General features: G+C 39.5%; 1 protein-coding gene across 1 annotated transcript in view; it reads left to right on the forward strand.

Annotated features, from left to right (window-relative positions):
• Positions 1-9,156, forward strand: part of TRIM2 (tripartite motif containing 2) — a 65,409-nt gene extending 56,253 nt beyond the window's left edge. The window contains exon 12 of the mRNA XM_060012169.1: positions 4,740-9,156. Within this exon, the coding sequence (XP_059868152.1) occupies positions 4,740-4,892 (153 nt within the window). The 3' untranslated portion in view covers positions 4,893-9,156. The remainder of the gene's footprint in view (positions 1-4,739) is intronic.
• Positions 9,157-20,306: the final 11,150 nt, after the last annotated feature.

A 20,306-nucleotide genomic window follows, 5' to 3' on the forward strand; every position in this document is an offset into this window, starting at 1 on the left:
CATAGAACACTGTATAAGTTTAAGGTATACAGCATGTTGATTTGATACACTTATATATTTCAAAATCACATCACATAATTACCATTTCTTTTTTTGTGGTAAGAACACATGTACTCTCTTAGCAACTTTCCAGTACATAACACAGTATTATAACTATAATCAGCACCCTGCGCATTAGATGCCTGGGACGTATTCATCTTCTAACTGGAAGTTTGTACACTTTGACCAATTTCTCCCCACTCCCTACCATCTGGTAACCACCATTCTACCTGCAAGGGAAACTAATAACACTAAATGCTTACATTAGAAAAGAGAATATGTCTTTAATCAAGAACCCAATTTCCCACCTCAAGAAGCTAGGAGAAGAACAAAAACTGAAAGCAAGCTGAAGGGAGGAAATAGTGAAGATAGTATCAGAAATCATTTACATTCAAGAGGAGATCAATGAAACAGTTATTCTTTGAAAAGATTAGTAAAGCTGACAAACCTCTAGCAAGACCGACAAAGAAAGAAAGACAGAAAATGCTAGTATCACTACAGACCCTGCAGACATCAAAAGAATAGTAAGGAATTCTGCGAACAACTCTACACGCATCAGTTTGGCAACTTAGATGAAATGGACCGATTTCTCAAAAAGTACAAACACCTCAACTCACCCAATATAAAGTAAATAAATTGAATAGCTCTACAGCTATTAAGGAAATTTAGTTCATAATTTAAAAACTCCCCCAAATGAAATCTCCAGACTCAGAAAGTTTCACTGGAGAATTCTACCAAATATTTAAAGAAGAGTTAGCACCAGTTCAGTTTCTTCTAGAAAATAGAAGACAGGGGAACACTTTACAGTTCACTTTCCAACTCAGCTTCTGATACCATGATACCAAAATCAGACTAAGACAGTACAAAAAAGAAAAGTACAGACCATATTCCTCATGATTATAGATGAGGAATATTTTAATATTCCTTAAAATGTTAGGAAATAGAATTCAACAATATGTGAAAATCTTTCCACGGCCAAGTGGGTTTTTTCCCAAGAACGCAAGGCTGATTCAGTATTTAAAAATCAATGTAATAAAGGGAGAATTTTTAAAAAATCAATGTAATCCACCCCATTAAAAGGCCAAGGAATAAAAATAATATGATCATATCAATTCATGCAGAAAAAAGCATTTGGTAAGATTCAATACCTATTCATGATTTTTAAATCTCAGAAAACTAGGAATATACAGGAACTTTCTCAATTTGATAAAGAATGTCTGTGAAAACCTACTGCTAAGACCATACTTAATGGTGAAAGAATGAAAACTTTTCCTCTAAGATCAGAAACAAGGCAAGGATGTTTGCTCTCACCATTCTTATTCAACATTAGTGCTGGAAGTTCCAACCAATACAATAAGGAAAGAAAGGGAAATAAGAAGATTACAAATTAGAAAGAAAGAAAGAAACTATCCCTATTTGGAGAGAGCATGACTGTTTACATAAAAACATATCAAGGAATCTACAAAACAGTTCTTAGAACTAATAAGAGAGTTCAGCAAGGTCACAGGATACAAGATCAGCATATAAAACTCAATTGTATTTCTATATAGTAGCAACGAACACGTGGACACCAAAATTTTAAATACAATACCACTTAAAATTGCTGAAAAAATGGAAATATCTAGATATAATAACAAAGCATGTCTAGTATGTGTATCTGAAAGCTTACATGCTAGTGTAAAAAAGAAAAGAAGATCTAAATAAGTGGAGAGACATACTGTATTCATGGATTGCAAGGCTCAAGAAAAAAGTCTGTTCTCCTCAAACTGACATACAGGTTTAACACAGAATCCCAGCAGGAATTCTTGTAGATATAGACAAGATTATTTTAAAATGTATGTGGAAAAGTAAAGGGACTAGAATAGCTAAAACAATTTTGAAAAAGAAGAGAGAGGAATCCCTCTACCTGAGTTCATGACTTGTTATATAGCTATTCTATAGCTGCAGTAATCAAGACTGTGTGGTATTAATGGAGGGATAGGCACATAGGTCAAGGGAACAGCATAGAGAATCCAGAAATAGACCCACACGTGTGCAGCCAACTGACTTTTTGACAAAGGTACAAAATTTTGCAATTTAATGGAGGAATGGTAACCTTTTCAACAAAAGGTGCTAGAACAATTAAGATCTCCATAAAGGAAAGAAAATGAACCTCATGTTATGTAAAAGTTAACTCAAAAAAGAATATAGATTTAAATGAAAAGTGTAAAACTATAAAACTTTTAGAAGGTTCTAAGAGAAAATCTTTGGGACATATGGCTTGCTAAAGAATTTTTAGACATGATACTGAGAGTATGATCCATAAAAAAACAAAATCAATAAACTGGACTTCATCAAAATTAAAAACTTTTGTTCAGTGAAAGACTCTGTTAAGAGGACAAAAAGATAAGCAACAAACGGGGAGAAAATATTTATAAACCACACTATCCGACAGAGGACTTATACCTGGAATATATAATGATTTTCAGAATTCGACATAAAAGAACCAAACAGTCCAATTAGAAAATGGGCAAAAGACATGAAGAGAAGTTTCACTGAAGAGGTTATAAACATGAAAAGACATTAGGGAAGTGCAAATTAAGACCATGATGGGATACTACTACACACTTATTAGAATAGCTTAAATTAAAAATACTGATGATACCAAATGCTGGTGAGCATGCAGAAAAATTAGATTTCTCATACATTGCTAGTGTGAATGTAAAATGACAGTCAGCCTTGAAAACAGTTTGGCAGGTTCTTAAAAAATTAAGTGTACACTTACCATACAACTCAGTAATTGTACTCCTGGGTATTTATCCCAGAGAAATGAGAACTTATGTCCACAGAAAAACCTCTGCATTGTTGTTCATAGAAACTTTATTTGTTATAGCCAAAAACTGAAAATAACCAAGATGTCTTTCAGTAGGTTAATGGCCAAACAAACTGGTATATCCACACTGTGGAATAATACTCAGCAGTTAAAAGGAACAGAGTGATGACACCCTCAACAACTTAGATGCATGTCAAGGGCATCATGTTGAGTGAAAAAAAGCCACTTTCAAAAGATCACATGCTGTATGATTGCATTTAGGTAACATTCTCAAAATGACAGAATTATAGAGAAGGAAAACAGATAGTGGCTGGCAAGAGTCAGAGATGTTGGGAGAAGGGGAGTGGGTGTGACTATAAAGAGGCAGCATGAGGCAGATCTTCGTGATGATGGAATAGTTCTGCATGTTGGTTGCAGTGGCTACGTTAATCTATACTTGTGATAAAAGGTACAACTATACACACACATTCCAATGTCAGTTTGCTGGGTTTAATATTGTACTACAGGTATAGAAGATGTAACCATTGGGAGAAACTGGATGGAGAGTACACAGAATCTCTCTGTACTATCTTTGCAACTTTCTTATGAATCTATAACTATTTCAAAATAAAAAGTGAACCAAAAAAGAGAGTAACAATAATTAATTCAAATATGTTTCCATGGTTTAGGAATAATGTATCTTGAATGGCATTTGGCATTTTGATTGGATATAAATAATAATAAAAGTGGCTACATTCTGGAAAAAAAAACTATTAAAACACTATTTTGAGATGGGCTCTATAGTCTTTGTCAAACTACCAGAGGGGACTGTGACACAAAATTTTGATTTTCCTCTAAATTAAGAGCAAAGCTTTTCAGTCCTCACTGAAGAAAGACTTTTCTTTTCTCCCATGACTCTTGTGTAGTCACCTGCATGTATCTAAACATGCATTTACAGACAGGGCAATTCATCCTCACCTGTGTGGGTCTGTGCAGTGCACCTGAGACCACAGGGTGCTCTGGGTAAATCTAGGAGCATTCTGATGTTACTGTGAGGACAGCAGCTGAGCAGTTGAATCTGATATATGTATCCACTTCTCAGGAAAAGGGTTGAGACTTTAAATGTAACACTGTATGCTTTAATTTCTCTAGTATATTTATCTCGCTTAATTATCCCAGTGGACCTCTACATTTGGAAGAGGCGTCTATATCTGATGGGAAGCCAGAAGCAGACAGGAAACGAAGTTCACAAAGCAGTTCTGTATCGGACCACAGATGCTAAGCTGTTTATATTGTGGCCCTCATCACACCTGCCTTTTGAAACACCCTACGGGCCAACCAGAATGGTTGAAAGAAACCAGCCTGGGCCTGGGAAGGAGGAGTGTTCCTCTTATTTCCTCATAGCAGAAGCTTACAGACCAAAAAAGACCACTTTCTATCTAAATGTACTTGTCGAACCATTGACTTCGTATAACTTACTCTTTTCTGAAAAGGAAAAAAGTAATTTCTGTTTTCTCGTTGCACATTGTGACTCAGGACATTCTTCTGTGGCCTAGTTGCTGATTTTTCTCTCTTATGATTGGGAATAAGCTTAGAGTGAGAAATAAGGATCTTTTATTTTTCAGGCAGCATCCAGGGCCATTCCCCTCACATGTGACCACTGTAAGAGTATACGTGAGACCCTATGGCCAGTGGCACATTCCTTGTCAGTGACTGTGGGGCATAGAGAGTGAGGGGAGGGAGAGCAAGGTAAGTGGAGGGAGGGGTTTTCTGTGATAGTGACCTGAACAAACCTGGGGGGTTGCACACATGCTTCTATACTGAAAACATTAGCATTAAGGGTTTTCTAACCCCTATTTCATCGTATTACTGTAACTTTTCCTGTTACACTCTGACTTTATATTTACAGGTTTTTGATGGAAGTGGATCGTTTTTGTCCTACATTAACACATCTGCTGACCCACTCTATGGCCCCCAAGGCCTGGCCCTAACTTCAAACGGCCACGTGGTGGTTGCAGACTCTGGAAACCACTGTTTCAAGGTGTATCGGTACTTACAGTAACAGTGGGCAACTGGACAACCCCTTACAAAGATCTTACACATAAACTGGAATGGATTTCTCAACGCAGGACCAGATTATACTAGACTTTTCATGCTAGAAGGAATCATCGGTGAACTTTCCAAGGTTATTTCTGAATGTAACGATTTCCTTAAAAACTGCATATCTGATTTCCATAATCCACATTTAGGGTTGAAAAAAAAATCTCTTCTACTGAATCTATAAAAACTGCAGAGTTTTACACCTGTGAACTATGGCTTATAGGACAGGGATTTATGTAGCTAAACTAATTTTGCAAATCAAATAAGCATTAAAAAGCAACTAGAATATGTAAAGGTATTTGTTAATCCTGTGAGTGGTAGCTTTTGCGCAGAGCTTCCAAAAACAAAACAAAAACGAAATCTGTTATAGTTATATACTTTATTTAACCTCGGTCACAAGACCCAGGGGATCTTCTAACCTCACTTTTACAGTAGGTATTACCCTTGTGACATTTGTTTGGTTATTAGTAGCTACATATAAATTACTTCGGGAAAAATGGAAACTGTCTTGCAAAATCCTCCCAGCTGGGATTAGCGAGCGTCTTGAGTTTAGCACTTAAAAAAATCAATGCAAATTTCCTATCCTTTCTGAGTTAGAGCAAAGATCTTCTTCATGTGTTCTTTTCATCTCTCCTGCTCACCCTGTATCAAAAAACAAAGTTCATTTTCAGGGAATCCTGAAATTCCTAATACTTTGAAAAGCATATTACACCAGCCCCATTAACTCCAGATTAATGCACTGGAATGTAATCAAGAAAAAGTCAGTCACATTTTCTGTGCCACGTTCTCACATGTGTCTCTCCTTTTCCACTTCACGAATGCGAAAGCTTTACCTCCTGCAAAATGTCAGCACATGTAGTAGGACACCAGTATCCTAGGACAGAGAGCCATAAGCAGCCCTTTGGAGGACTGATGGTGTCAACCAAAGGCATGTGATTGATCAATGGTTTCCTTTTAGAAACAAGTGTTACCAAAGTTGTGTTATCTCAAAAGCATTACAGGTAAGGGCATGTTATGGTTATTTATCATTGTCTAATGACTAGTAGAGGCATTAAAGGACTATATATACATGATTAGGGTAGGGTAGAATGTATCATATATAGATATATATAGCTGAATCTTTGGTGTATTGAAATAGGCAGCACTCTGAAAGACAGAAGCATCTTCAGCACATTCCTTAACTGTGCAGTTTAAAGCCGTCCTAGTAGAGCAAGCCCTAAAGCAGATGTAATTTTTGCCATTTTCCAGGAATGCTTGTATTGGCTGACTTTTAGTCAGAAAATGGCCTTCTGTGCTTTCAAAAACAAAACAAAAAACAGGTCAAAAGAAAAAAAAGTTCAACTTGAGTTACATTTGACTTTAAGTATAAATGCATTTTGAAAAATGTTAAGAATAATTTAGTCAATCTAATACTGTAAAATAAGATGTGGTCTATTTCCACTGTTTAATTTTCTACTCAGTTCTACCAAACAGGATGTCATGTTTGGCATTTCCAGTAAGGACTTTGGGACCTTTTTCACTGAAAGCACCTTAGAACTGTACTATAAGAAAACATTTCCCACACATATAACTATATGAATGTGATGTTTCTTGCTTATTAATTTATAATTCAGCCATTCTCTTATATAGGACTTTTTTAAATTTAGAAGGGAAATCTTCCAATTATCTATCAAATTTATTATGCCCAAATCAACCTCTGAAAAAAATTTTTTTCAGGAAGATTTACATTTAGGTTTAGTATTTTTTTAGTTAGGTAGAATTTTCAAAATATTTGAGACTCTCCATGATAAAGTTAAATAAATCAATGACATTTTTAGAATGTTAAACTAAGACACTGTTTCCTAATGTCAGTGAAATAAGTCTTTGAATTTAAACATTCATATTTAATGAGCGCTTACTGGGTGCCAGAGGCTATTCTGGGCACTGGGGATAAAGTAATGGATAAAACAGACAAAAATCCCTGCCCCCTTGGAGCTTACACTCTAGTGAGGGAATTTCATTTTACCGTTTATTAACATTCTGCATAAAAGATAAGCTAGACCCTTGATAACTTCTGGAATGTTTAAAAGGAAACTTTTTAAATTGGTTAAATGAATTTCAGTTTCTTTTCACAAGTAAAAATGGCTTTCTATGTAGATTCTGTCATAGGCCATTGATCTTAAGACTAGTTTACTTAAAGAGGTTTTTTTGCACATTTAAATTATACTTGTGAATTTAGAAATTAACCAACCATCATACCATATGAGACTGGATATCTCGATAGTAGATTGAATACAAAGCTAATTTTTTTACATGTCAATATTGGAATGAAACTGGAATGAAAGAAGAGATACTTTGATTCAGACCTGTTCCACGGTCTGTTACTAAAACACATGCTATGGGCACTCCAGGAAACACTATATATCCCCCAAATATGTGTAATCATATATGTTAAAGGATAGATAACATTTCAAATTTGGATACATATGTGCATTTACTGTATTAGTAAGCATATTTTAGGGGGAAAAGTGCTGCTGATAAGATACGAATAGACAAGATTTAAGTGAAACTTTGTCACATTCTTTGAAAAATGGTTTCTAGTAAACTGAGAAGGATAGTAAAAGAAGTGACTTTTTTTCTGGGCTACCATTATTGTTTGATTTCTCTTTGTCAAGTGTACAGAACCTGTCATACATTCACGATAAGTAGCGCTGAAAAATTACCCATTCAGATTTCCCCTGGGCACTTATGGCAAAATGTTGCCAGTTAGAATGTAAAGGTAGGTGACAATGCCTTCCCTCCCCGCTTATAGATATTAGTAACTGTATCTCTGACACAGACCTCCCCTGCTGGACACAGGGAGGTGAGTGGAGAGTCACTTCACCACCTAGAAACGCATGAATAAAAAGCCTTTATGACTGTTAGCCATTTTTAAAAAAATGGTTCTTAGTATCTTGATCAAATTTTAATCTCTAGTAACTAAAGTCCCCAAGTTTCCTTCTTTTAATTTACTCTTTGACTAGATTTGAAGCAAATAAATACTAAGAGATCCATGCAACTAGAGCACACTTGATTCTACTACTAAATATACAAGGTATGTCCTAACAGAGTTAACTGGGAAAGCAGTACGCTAGCAAGTGTCTATGGATCCTTAACACTGAAGGGTTCACATAAATGCTTTGGTAATACCTATTGAGTTAATTGGAGAAAATAGCAAATAAGCATCAGGTAATCTGCAGATTACTTCAGATGGGAAAAATCTTTATGTACATTTGGACTCTATCTTATCCTCCCTATTCACCAGCTTCTGAAAAAGGAGGAATATTTTTAGTATAATTTAAAAACAAGACATTTCAAGGTAGGATAAAATTGAAGTTATTTGCTGCAAACATTGTCTAATTTTGCTTAAAATCAAAAGTCGTAATACTGTTGCATTCTGTAAATGTTGCAGGGTTTTAAACTTTAAAATTATTTTAATATTTTTGATAACTAGGAATCTAGCATTGCCATAAAGGAAACGAAGTGCCCATCAAAAATTTGGTATAAATAAATAATTTTTTTTGTTTTAAATGACAGTAAGCCACAAATCATGATGTTAATCTTAAACTTTCTGAAGATGAATTGTGTGGCAGTGATTGTGTGGTCTGTTTGTGGAGAATGTATGAAAACTATTAATATTCTAAAACATGAATAAATTGGCTATGTTGTTCCAGTGAATGTACAGCACTTCCAGTAACTTTTGAAAGCAACACAGCCTTAAACTCAATGTTTTTGCTTTATGACATGGGAATGTTCTGTCATGAACAGAGTGTATTCTTAGAATTCTTTATATTATTCTCAATTCTATAGCCTTTCAATCCTAGGTATGAGTATGAGGGGCTTTCACTTGCTTTGTTTTCTTTTTAAATTTTGTACATTCCACCTTTATAGGTCTGTTTCATATGTTTTGTGTATAGAACACTTAAGTCTTGCGCTCTCTGACATTGATACTGATATATTCTCATCATTTGTTCCTTTATGAATCAAAATGCTGACTGCCTATTTGAAGAAAAGAATGAATGCTGTGCATCAAAGTGTTTGTACGTTCATAGCTACCTATGTACCACAGTATTTTGGATGCTTTAGTCTACAATAAATCTTTAAATTAATTCTGTCTTGAAACATAGGAGAAACAAGATTCATGTGTATACCTTTACCATGCACAAAATCTCAAATCATCATAATAAAGTTTGTTTTCTCCATTTCCAGGGTGAATGTTTATTTATTTAAACATTTAAGCTATTTATTGTCCTCTTTCTTAGTGAAGGAATAAATGAAGGTATGTTCTAGAATATGTGGAAGATATCAATACCTCAACCAAACTGTTTATACTAGGGAGAAAAAGTTTAGTTAATGGGATTGTTCTCATAATTTCTCTTTCTGATAATTTGTTGTTGATATACAGAAATGCAACAGATTTCTATATATTAATTTTGTACCCTGCAAATTTACTGAGTTAATTTATTCTAATATTAATTAGTTCTAATAGATTTTGGTGGCATCTTGAGGATTTTCTATGTATAGTATCATGTCATCTGCAAACAGGGACAGTTTTAATTACTTCTTTCCAATTTGGGTTCCTTTTATTCCTTTTTCTCCTCTGATTGCTGTGGCTAGGGCTTCCAATACTATGTTGAATAAAAGTGATCAGCCTGGGCATCCTTGTCTTATTCCTGATCTTAGAAGAAACGCTTTCAGCTTTTCATCGTGGAGTATGTTGAGTATACTGTTAGCTGTGGGCTTATTATATAGAGTCTTTAATATGTTGAGGTATATCCCCCTATACCCACTTTGTTGGGAGTTTTTATCATAAGTGGACGCTGAATTTTGTCATTGAAGCATCCTTGCATCCCTGGGATAAATCCCACTTGATCATGGTATATGATCCCCTTAATGTACTGTTCAATTCAGTTTGAATTGAATATTTTGTTGAGGTTTTTTGCATCTATGTTCATCAGTGATATTGGCCTGTAATTTTCTTTTTTTGTGATACCTTTGTCTGCTTTTGGTATCAGGGTGCTGCTGGCCTTGTAAAATGAGTTCAGAAGTGTTCCTCCCTCTGCAATTTTTTGGAATAGTTTAAGAAGAATAGATGTTAACTCTTCTCTAAATGTCTGGTGGAAGTCTCCTGTGAAGCCATCTGGTCCTGGGCTTGTAATGCTATAAACTTCCCTCTTAGAACTGCTTTTGTTGCATCCCATAGATTTTGGATTGTTGTGTTTTCATTTTCATTTGTCTCTAGGTATTTTTAAATTTCTTCTTTGATTTCTTCAGTGATCCGTTGGTCATTTAGTAGCATATTTAGCCTCCACCTTTTGTGTTTTTGCAGTTTTTTTCTTGCAGTTTCTAGTCTCATAGCATTGTGGTCAGAAAAGATGCTTGATATGATATCAGTGTTCTTCAATTTACAGAGGCTTGTTTTTTGGCCAGAATGTCATCGGTCCTGGAGAATATTCCATGTGTATTTGAAAAGGAGATGTATTCTGTTGCTTTTGGATGGAATGTTCTATGTTTATCTAGTAAGTCCATCTGGTCTAATGTGTTATTTAAGGCCAGTATTTCCTTATTTATTTTCTGTCTGGATGATCTGCCCATTGATGTAAGTGAGATATGAAAAGTCCCCTACTATTATTTACTGTCGGTTTCTCCCTAATGTCTGTATGCTTTATGTATTTAGGTGGTCCTATGTTGGGTGCATATATATTTACAATTGTTATATCTTCTTCTTGGATTGATCTTTTGATCATTATGTAATCCTTCTTTGTCTCTTGTAACAGTCTTTGTTTTAAAGTCTATTTTATCTGGTACTAGTAAGGCAACTCTGGCTTGCTTTTGATCTACATTTGCATGGAATACCTTTTTCCATGCCCTCACTTTCAATCTGTGTGTGTCTTTAGATTTGAAGTGAGTCTCTTGTGTGCAGCATATATACAGGTCTTGTTTTTGTATCCATTCAACCACTCTATATCTTTTTTAAAAAATTTATTTATTTTGGTTGCACCGGGTCTTAGTTGTGGCTCGCAGGCTCCTTAGTTGCGGCACACGTGCTCCTTAGTTGCGGCTCACGGGCTCCTTAGTTGTGGCATATGAACTCTTAGTTGCGGCACGAATGTGGGATCTAGTTCTCTGACCAGGGATTGAACCCGTGACCCCTGCATTGGAAGGCAGATTCTTAACCACTGTGCCACCAGGGAAGTCCCCACTCTATGTCTTTTGATTAGAGCATTTAGTCCATTTACACTTTAAGTAATTGTTGACATGTATGTAAATCCTTATTGCCATTTCCTTAATTGGTTTGGGGATGTTTTTGTAGTTCTTTTTTGTTCCTTTCTTCTTCTTTTGTTCTCTTCCCTTAAGATTTGATGACTATACTTAGAGTTTGGATTTCTTTCTCTTTTGTGTGTGTATGTGTAATAGATTTTTGGTTTGTGGTTACCATGAGGTTTATATATAGCAATCTACAAATAGATAGATGATTATTTTAAGTTGCTGCTCTCTTAATTTCAAACACATTTTACAACTCTACGCTTTTACTCTCCTCCCCTCATGATTACTGTTTTTGACATCATATTTTACATCTGTTTGTTTCGTGTATCCCTTAACTGCGTAATTTGGATATAGATGATTTTACTGCTTTTGTCTTTGAACCCTGCCAGCTTTGTACATGGTTGATTTACTACCTTTACTGTATGTTTGTCTTTACCAATGAGCTTTTTCCTTTCATAATCGTCATATTTCTAGTTGTGGCCTTTTTTGCTTAGAGAAGTCTCTTTCACATTTCTTGTAAAGCTCGTTTGCTGGTGCTGAACTCTTTTAGCTTTTGCTTGTGGGTAAAACTTTTGATTTCTCCATCAAATCTGAATTGAGAACCTTGGCAGTTACTCTTGGTAGTAGGTTTTTCCATTTCATCACTTTAAATATATTGTGCCGCTCCTGGCCTGCAGAGTTTCTGCTGAAAAGTCAGCTGATAGCCTTATGGGAGTTCCCTTGTGTGTAGCTTGTTGCTTTTCCCTTGTTGCTTTTAATATTCTCTCTTTATCTTTTCATTTTAATTACAAAGTGTCTTAGTGTGATCCTCTTTGGGACTTTCTGTGCTTCCTGGACTTGGATGTCTGTTTCTTGTCCCAAGTTAGGGCATTTTTCAGCTATTATGTCTTCAAATATGTTCTCTGCCCCTTCCTCTCTTCTTCTGGGACTCCTGTAATGTGAATGTTAGTACCTTGATGTTGTCCCAGAAGTCTCTTAAACTGTCCTCATTTCTTTCCATTCTTTTTTTCTATTCATCTTTATTGATATCCACTACTCTGTCTTCCATCTCACTGATCCATTCTTCTGTATCATTTGGTCTATTGTTAATTCCTTCTAATGCATTTTAAAATTTCAGTTATTGTATTCTTCATCTCTGTTTGGTTGTTCTGTATATTTTCTAACTCTTTGTTAAACACTTCTAACTTCTCATTCTGTGCATCCATTCTTCCCTCCAGTTCTTTGATCATTAGCTATCATTAGCTTGAACTCTTTCTAGGGTAGATTGCCTATTTCCAGGGTTTTATCTTGTTCCTTCATTTGGAACATGATCTTCTGTTGCCTCATTTTGCCTCACTTCCTTTTTTATTTCTATCTATCTGGTAGGTTGGTTATGTTTCCACACCTTGGAGAAGTGGCCTTTTCAAGAAGTCCTATGCATCCCAGCAGCGCACTCCCCTCTGGTCACCAGAGCTATAAGCTCTAGGGGTGCCCCCTACATGGGCTGCGTGGGTCCTTCTGTTGTGGTGGGCTGACTATTGTGGGTGGTCTGGTAGGTGTAGCTGGCCCTGGGTCAGTTGGTTGCCAGGCCCTGCCTTGTGTGGAGGCTGCCAGCCACTGGTTGATGGGGCTGGGTCATGAGGTGGCTGGCTTTGGAATCTTGGGGGGCCCTGGGGATAGCACTGGCTCACTGTTGGACAGAGTTGTGACCCAAAAGACTCTGGGGCTGGTGCCTGAGCACTGGTGGGTGAGCCAGGTCCTGGGGTCTGGCTGTAGGATCCAGGGGTCCTGGAGCTGGTGTTGGACCACTGGTGGGTGGGACCAGTTCTTGACACAACTGGCTGTGGGGTCTGGGGTATTCCAAAGCTTGTGTTGGCCTGCTGGTGGTCAGGGCTGGGTTCTGTCATGGCAGGCTGCGTGGCTGTAGTTGTCCTAGGGCTGGTGTCCCTCCTCTGGTGTGTGTTGCTGGTCTGAAGGCTAGAGGAGGCTTACTGGTGGGTGGACCCAGAGCCCAGCAGATTCTGAGGCTGGTGTCTGCCTACGGGTGGGCAGGCTTGGTCCTAGGGTTCTCTGGCTGCAGGGCCCTGGGGATCCCAGGTCTAATGCCTGTATACTGGTGTGTGGTGCTGGGTCCTGGGCCTTCTGGTGGGCAAGGCCATGGCCAGGGATGGCTCAGAGATTCTTTTTTTAAGATACTCAGTATTTACTATTGCCTTTGGGAAATACATTGACTTATTTTTTTTAATGTTATTTTATTTATTTATTTATTTATTTATTTATTTATTTATTTTTGGCTGTGTTGGGTCTTTGTTGCTGTGTGCTGGCTTTCTCTAGTTGCGCCTAGCGGGGGGCTACTCTTTCTTGTGGTGCACAGGCTTCTCATTGCGGTGGCTTCTCTTGTGGAGCATGGGCTCTAGGCATGCGGGCTTCAGTAGTTGTGGCACGTGGCTCAGTATTTGTGGCGCACGGGCTCTAGAGCGCAGGCTCAGTAGTTGTGGCACACGGGCTTAGTTGCTCCGTGGCATGTGGGATCTTCCTGGACCAGGGCTCGAACACATGTCCCCTGTGTTGGCCGGTGGATTCTTAACCACTGTGCCACCAGGGAAGTCCCACTCAGGGATTCTTAAGATTGCCTATCTGCTGGTCTGTGGGGCTGTGTCCCTGCCAGTTAGTTGCTTGGCCTTTGTTGTCCCAGTACTGGTGCCTCCAAGCTGGTGGGTGGTGGCGGGGCTGGGTGGCTGGTGGCTGGTGGCGGGGCTGGGTGGCTGGTGGGTGATGGCGGGGCTGGGTGGCTGGTGGGTGGTGGCGGGGCTGGGTGTTGAGACTAATAAGCTAGAGGGAGGATTCCAAAATGGCACTTGCCAGCACCATTGTCTTTTTGGTAGAACAGGTTCCCCAAAATGGCTGACCCCAGTGTCTGTGTCTCCAGGCTGAGCTCCAGCTGCCTCCTGCCTCTCCAGGAGGCTCTCCAAGATCAGCAGGTGGATCTGACCCAGGCTCCTTTCAAATTACTGCTTCTTCCATGGGTCCTGGAGTGTGTGAGATTTTGTGTGCCCCCTTTGAGAGTGGAGTTTCTATTTCCCTCAGCCCTCTGGGTCCCTCAGAAGTAAAGCCTGCTGGCCTTCAAGACCAAATACTCTGGGGGTTTTTGCAGGACCTCTGGGCTGGTAAGCCCAACCTGGGGCTTGAACCTCTCACTCCTTTGGGAGAACCTCTGCAACTGTACCTATTCTCTCGTGTGTAGGTCACCCACCCAAGGGTAAGGGTCTTGACTGTATCGCAACTCTGGCCCTTCTACCTGTCTCACAGTTCGTTCTTTATATCTTTAGTTGTAGAAGAGCTTTTCTAGTAGGTTTCAGTCTTTTCATCGATAGTGATTAATACTTACAGAGTTATGATTTGGGTGTGCCCTTGAGAAGAGGTGAACTCAGGGTCTTTCTACTCCTCGTTGGGAACGCTCTCCCATCTGATGGTACCCCACAGGTCTTGAGGATAAGTAAGCTCTCAGTCTTGAGTGGTGTATGGACTTGATGATTATTTGTTTGTTTTCTTGTAAAGGACTCTTGTCCTCCTTAGTTGATTGTAAACAAGTCATTGGCTTACACATAGGCATACAACATTTTTCCTGATGTATTTATAACACTTTTGGGTTTTTCATTAAGTCTGTGATCTATATTTTGTGTGATGAAATGAACACTAAAAGTTATCATAATTAGAATAGCCTTTGTTAAAAGTGGAGGGGCACTACAGAAATTTCTTTGTTTTGTTTTTTGGAGGATTAAAATTCTATAACAGATTGAAAGTCTGAAAGAGGTGAAAGTCTGGGAAGGAGAGTTGAAACAAAAATGAGAAAAAGACCAAACATGACACTGCTGACTAGTTAATGCGAACATTAGTAGTATTGACACCTGATTCCATTCCTCACTTATTTTTTTCTTTTAACCAAGCAGGCACCATTGCCATCGTGGGCTCTTTGGAGGTTTTTAGAGTCAGATTGAGAGGGAGGCACTTGTGCCAGGTTATAGCATATCTCAGATTGTTTTTAGGAGCTCGGTTCATGTAAAGCCGAAGGCACCCCTTTCCAGAGCAGACAAAGGGTTTAATTAAAGCTGCAGTTTGTTATTGCCTATGTTAAGAGGCAGGAAGGGCAGGTGACATTCTATCCTCAGCCCCACCTTGCTGCCTCTTTTTTTTGCTGCCATAGTCTTTGAACAAATATCTGAGCACCTGTGGTATATACCAGGCTTTGGGCTATGTGTAAGGGCTGTTAGAACGAATAATAAAGCCTGTAACCTCTAAGAGCTTACAGTATGGTTGATGAACCGGACCAGGTGATTACACCATGAGCTGCTTTTATATACCTTCATTTGCAAATATTTACTGAATCTAGCGTCCTGCTCTAGCTACTAGGGAATAGCAGTAAACACCCTCCTCCCCCCCAAAAAAGTCCCTGTTCTCATGAAGCTTTATTCTAGTGGGATGAGACTTAAATGAATATATACAGGGCTGGCTACATAATTCGTGATAAAAAGAATGAAAAAGGCTTTTTCCTTCCTTCTGTGGTCTCTCTCTCAACCTGTGATGGTGTTTATTTGCTACTTAATGTCACAGTCCCTTGGGCATAGGGATGTTTGACCGGTGAGTGCAGACCCTCACATATACCTGAGGCCCCGCACCATGACTCAGACTTGCCCCATGCCTGTGCCCAGCCTCCCACCAGGAGTGGAGGGTGGAAAGGGTTGCTGAGTGGCACCAGGGATTCTGGCAGCTGTTAACTCACCCTGGGAGAAGGCAAAGAGGTGGTGTTAAGGGGGATCGCCAAGGCTTGCTAAAAGAGGGCAAGAGAGCATGAGTCGTCCAGGAAAGAACAAATAGTTCAATATCGCGAGGCCAGACGACACTCAAGAAGAAATGATGAGAGATGAGGCAGGGTTACACAGAAGAGTTATTACTGTGCCTGTTCTCAAGGAGTTTACATCCCAGATGGAAAGATTTAAAAAGCATCAGTACCTATAATACAGAGCAATTTAAGAGAAGAGCCATAGAAGAAGTGTCAATAAAGCATGATGGAAAATCCAAGTTATCACATAATTGATGGGGACAACCTGCTTTATGCGTATCGTTCCAGCATAATTGTAAAGAGCAGTCTTTCTTTCTTTCTCAGGAGCGTCCCAGTTTGGATGAGAAATTATATTCTCACGCTACACCGGTGTTTCTCAGCCTTTTTCCCCATTATCATCCCCCTAAGGAGCTTTTTAGACATCTTTTCCCTAATCACCCCTTGCCCCTTGCCCCCAGCCCATGACGCTTTAATGCCGGAGGTATACTTTATATCTGTTTATGTGCTACAGCCCTTTGGAGGCCCATAAACCATTGTACCACAAACCATCCAAGATTTTTTCATCCCCCAGGAACCAGTTTTGATATTACCCCCTTTGAGACTGATGCTCTGCACAATGATGTAGTAGTAGTGTCATTTCTAACTTAGGAGATGTGACTGAGAGGTCAATAATGTTTACTATTTCTTCCTTGAAATTTTCTCCTCTTGTTTTTTCATTCTCCTACTTTTTTCTACCCTGTAGACTTTTCTCTGTCTCTTTCAAATGATGTTACTTTCTTTTCCTACTTCCTTAATAAAGAAGGTTCTCCTATAGGTCCTGCTTTTCAGAATTTCAAGGAAGGGGCATGAGAAGATTGTCTTCAGTTAGGGGTGCATTCCTGAAAATTCATGGGAAACACAGGCCGTAGAGCATGTCTCTTTTCCTTTCTGGTGGTCATTCTGAGTTTGATATTCCAAGACTGGGGTGCACACCAGAAATCTCAGAGAATGGTAAAATTGGCTCAGTGACATTTGGGATACAGTTGCAACCGCACTGACCAACCCTCTCTATGTGCGGTTAGTACCCATCATTCCCAAGAGAAGATCCAGTGGGGTCAATGTATCACTGACCAGCGCCATTTTGGACACCTCAGAGGCAAATGGCCTGCCTTATGTTCATCCTACACATGTAGCCTTTGGCTTGATCACCTAGCCCTGGTCTAGACAGGCATGGCCCAGCTGGCAGAGAGTTCATTGGATGGATGTGGCAAGAACCACAGATCTAAGCAGAAAGAATTCTGGGGGTTTAGAAACTCAGAAAGCAGCCAAGGGCCTGGGAGGCACCTGGAGCTTCAGAACATCCTCTCCAGTGAAGTTCTGTCATCAGGTCTTGTCTCTCCTGTGTTCTCTCGAGATTTCCACAAACTTCCATTCTCTTGGGCAAAAAAAGATGGGTTTGTAAAGATGTCGAAATGCCCAAACAGAGAAGGGCACACATCTTTAGTGGCTTTTCCTCCCTCCTGTCTCATCCTTGTTGTTTCCTCACTCCCACATAAACTATAGGCACTCATCAGAGATATTGCAATAAAGTATGATATTGCAATAAAGTCACACGAATTTTTTGGTTTCCCAGTGCCTATAAAAGTTATGTTTACCCTATACTGTAGCCTATTAAGTGTACAATAGAATTATGTCTAAAAAATGTACATAATTTAAAAGTACTTTATTGCTAAAAAATGCTAACCGTCATCTGAGCCTTCAGCAAGTTGTAATCTTGTTGCAAGGCAGAGGGTCTTGCCTCCATGTTGGTGGCTGCTGACTGATCAGGGTGGTGGTCACTGAAGGCTGGGGCTGCTGTGGCCAGTTCTTAAAATAAGAGCGAAGTCCGCCGCATCGATTGACTCTTTCTTTCATGGACGATTTCTCTGCAGCATGTGGTGCTGTTTGATAGCATTTTACGCACATATAACTTCTTTCAAAATTGGAGTCAGTCCTCTCACACCCTGCTGCTGCTTTATCAACTGAGTTTATGTAATATTCCAAATCCTTTGTTGTCATTTGAACAGTCTTCACAGCATCTTCACCAGGAGTAGACTCCATCTCAAGAAACCACTTTCTTTGCTCATCCATAAGAAGGAACTACTCATTTGTTCAAGTTTTATCATGAGATTGCAGCAATTTGGTCACATCTTCAGGTTCCACATCAAACTCTAGTTCTCTTGCTATTTCCACCACATCTGTAGTTACTTCCTCTGTTGAAGTCTTGAACCCCTCAAAGTCATACAAGAGAGTTGGAATCAACCTCTCTCAAACTCCTGTTAATGTTGATATTTTGACCTCTTCCCATAAACCACAAATGCTCTTAGTGGCATCTAGAATGACAAATCCTTTCCAGAAGGTTTTCAATTGACTTTGCCCAGATACATCAGAGAAATCACTACCTATGGCAACTAGAGCCTTACAAAATACATTTCTTAATAAGACTTGAAAGTAGAAATTACTTCGTGATCCATGGGCTGCAGAATGGATGTTGTGTTAGCAGGCATAAAAACATTAATCTCATTTTACATCTCCATCAGAGTTCTTGGGTGACCAGGTGCATTATCAATGAGCAGTAATATCTTGAAAAGAATCTATTTTCTAGGCTTCCCTGGTGGCACAGTGGTTGAGAGTCCGCCTGCCGATGCAGGGGACATGGGTTCATGCCCCGGTCCAGGAAGATCCAACATGCCGCGGAGCAGCTGGGCCCGTGAGCCATGGTCGCTGAGCCTGCGCGTCCGGAGCCTGTGCTCCGCAGCGGGAGAGAGTAGGTCTCAACAGTGGCTTTAAAATATTCAGTAAACCATGTAGCAAACAGATGTGCTGTTATCCAGGCTTTGTTGTTCCGTTTATACAGCAGAGTCACAGTAGATTGAGCATAATTTTAAAGGGCCCTAGGATTTTCAGAATGTTAAATGAGTGTTGGCTTCGACTTAAAGTCACCAGCTGCATTAGCCCCAATAAGAGAGTCAGCCTGTCCTTTGACGTTTTGAAGCCAGGCATGGACTTCTCTCTAGCTATGTAAGTCCTAGATGGCATCTTCCAATAGAAGGCTGTTTTGTCTACATTAAATATCTATTTGTTTAGTGAAACCACCTTCATTAATTATCTTAGTTAGACCTTCTGGATAACTTGCTGAAACTTCTACATCAGCACTTGCTGCTTCACCTTGCACTTTTATGGAGACAACTTCTTTCCTGAAACCTCATGAACCAACCTCTGCTGGCTTCAAACTTTTCTTCTGCAGCTTCCTCACCTCTCTCAGCCTTCACAGAATTGAAGAGAGTGAGGGCCTTCTCTGGATTAGGCTTTGGCTTCGGGGAATGTTATGGGTGCTTTGATCTTCTATCCAGACCACTCAGACTTCCTCCATATCAGCAATAAGGCTGTTTTGCTTTCTTATCATTCATGTGTTCACTGGAATAGCACTTTTAATGTCCTTCAAGAACTTTCCTTTGCATTTACAACTTGGCTGTTCAGTGAAAGAGCTTAGCTTTCACCCCGTCTCTGCTCTCGACATGCCTTCCTCACTAAGCTTAATCATTTCTAGCTTTTGATTTAAAGTGAGAGATGTGTGACTCTTCCTTTCACTTGAACACTTAGAAGCCATTGTAGGGTTATTAACTGGCCTAGCGTCAACATTGTTTTGTCTGAGGGAATAGGGAGCCCCAAGGGGAGGTAGAGAGACAGGGAAATGGCCGGATGGTCGGTGGAGCAGTCAGAACACACACAACACGTATCAATTCACTTTTCTGTCTTACATGGGCATGGTTCATGGTGCCCCCAAACAATTGCAATAGTAACATCGAAGATTACTGATCGCAGATCCCCATAACAGATATAATAATGATGAAAAAGTTTGAAATATTGTAAGAATTACCAGAATGTGACACAGAGACACAAAATGAGCAAATTCTGTTGGAAAAATGGCACTGATTGACTTGCTCGACCCAAATCTTCAGTTCGTACAACATGCCATAGCTGCTAAGTGCAGTAAAGTGAAGCATGATAAAACGAAGTATGCCTGTACCAGCACATCTTTGCCTCAGGCTTTGTCATTCCACGAACTCAAACTAAGGCAGAGGATACCGGGTTCCCAGGTTCCTGGTCTAGAAAGAAGGTAGTGGGTTACAGATGGGCATGTCCCTTTCGCCCTGCAGACTCCTTGGATATGGGGAGTGATGAGGCTGGAGCGGGGCCAACATAGCCCCAGAGCAAGGTCCAGGGCAAGGGCCAGTTGCCCAGATGGAAGGG

This window comes from Delphinus delphis, chromosome 5 (assembly GCF_949987515.2).
Source record: "Delphinus delphis chromosome 5, mDelDel1.2, whole genome shotgun sequence".
NCBI lineage: Eukaryota > Metazoa > Chordata > Mammalia > Artiodactyla > Delphinidae > Delphinus > Delphinus delphis.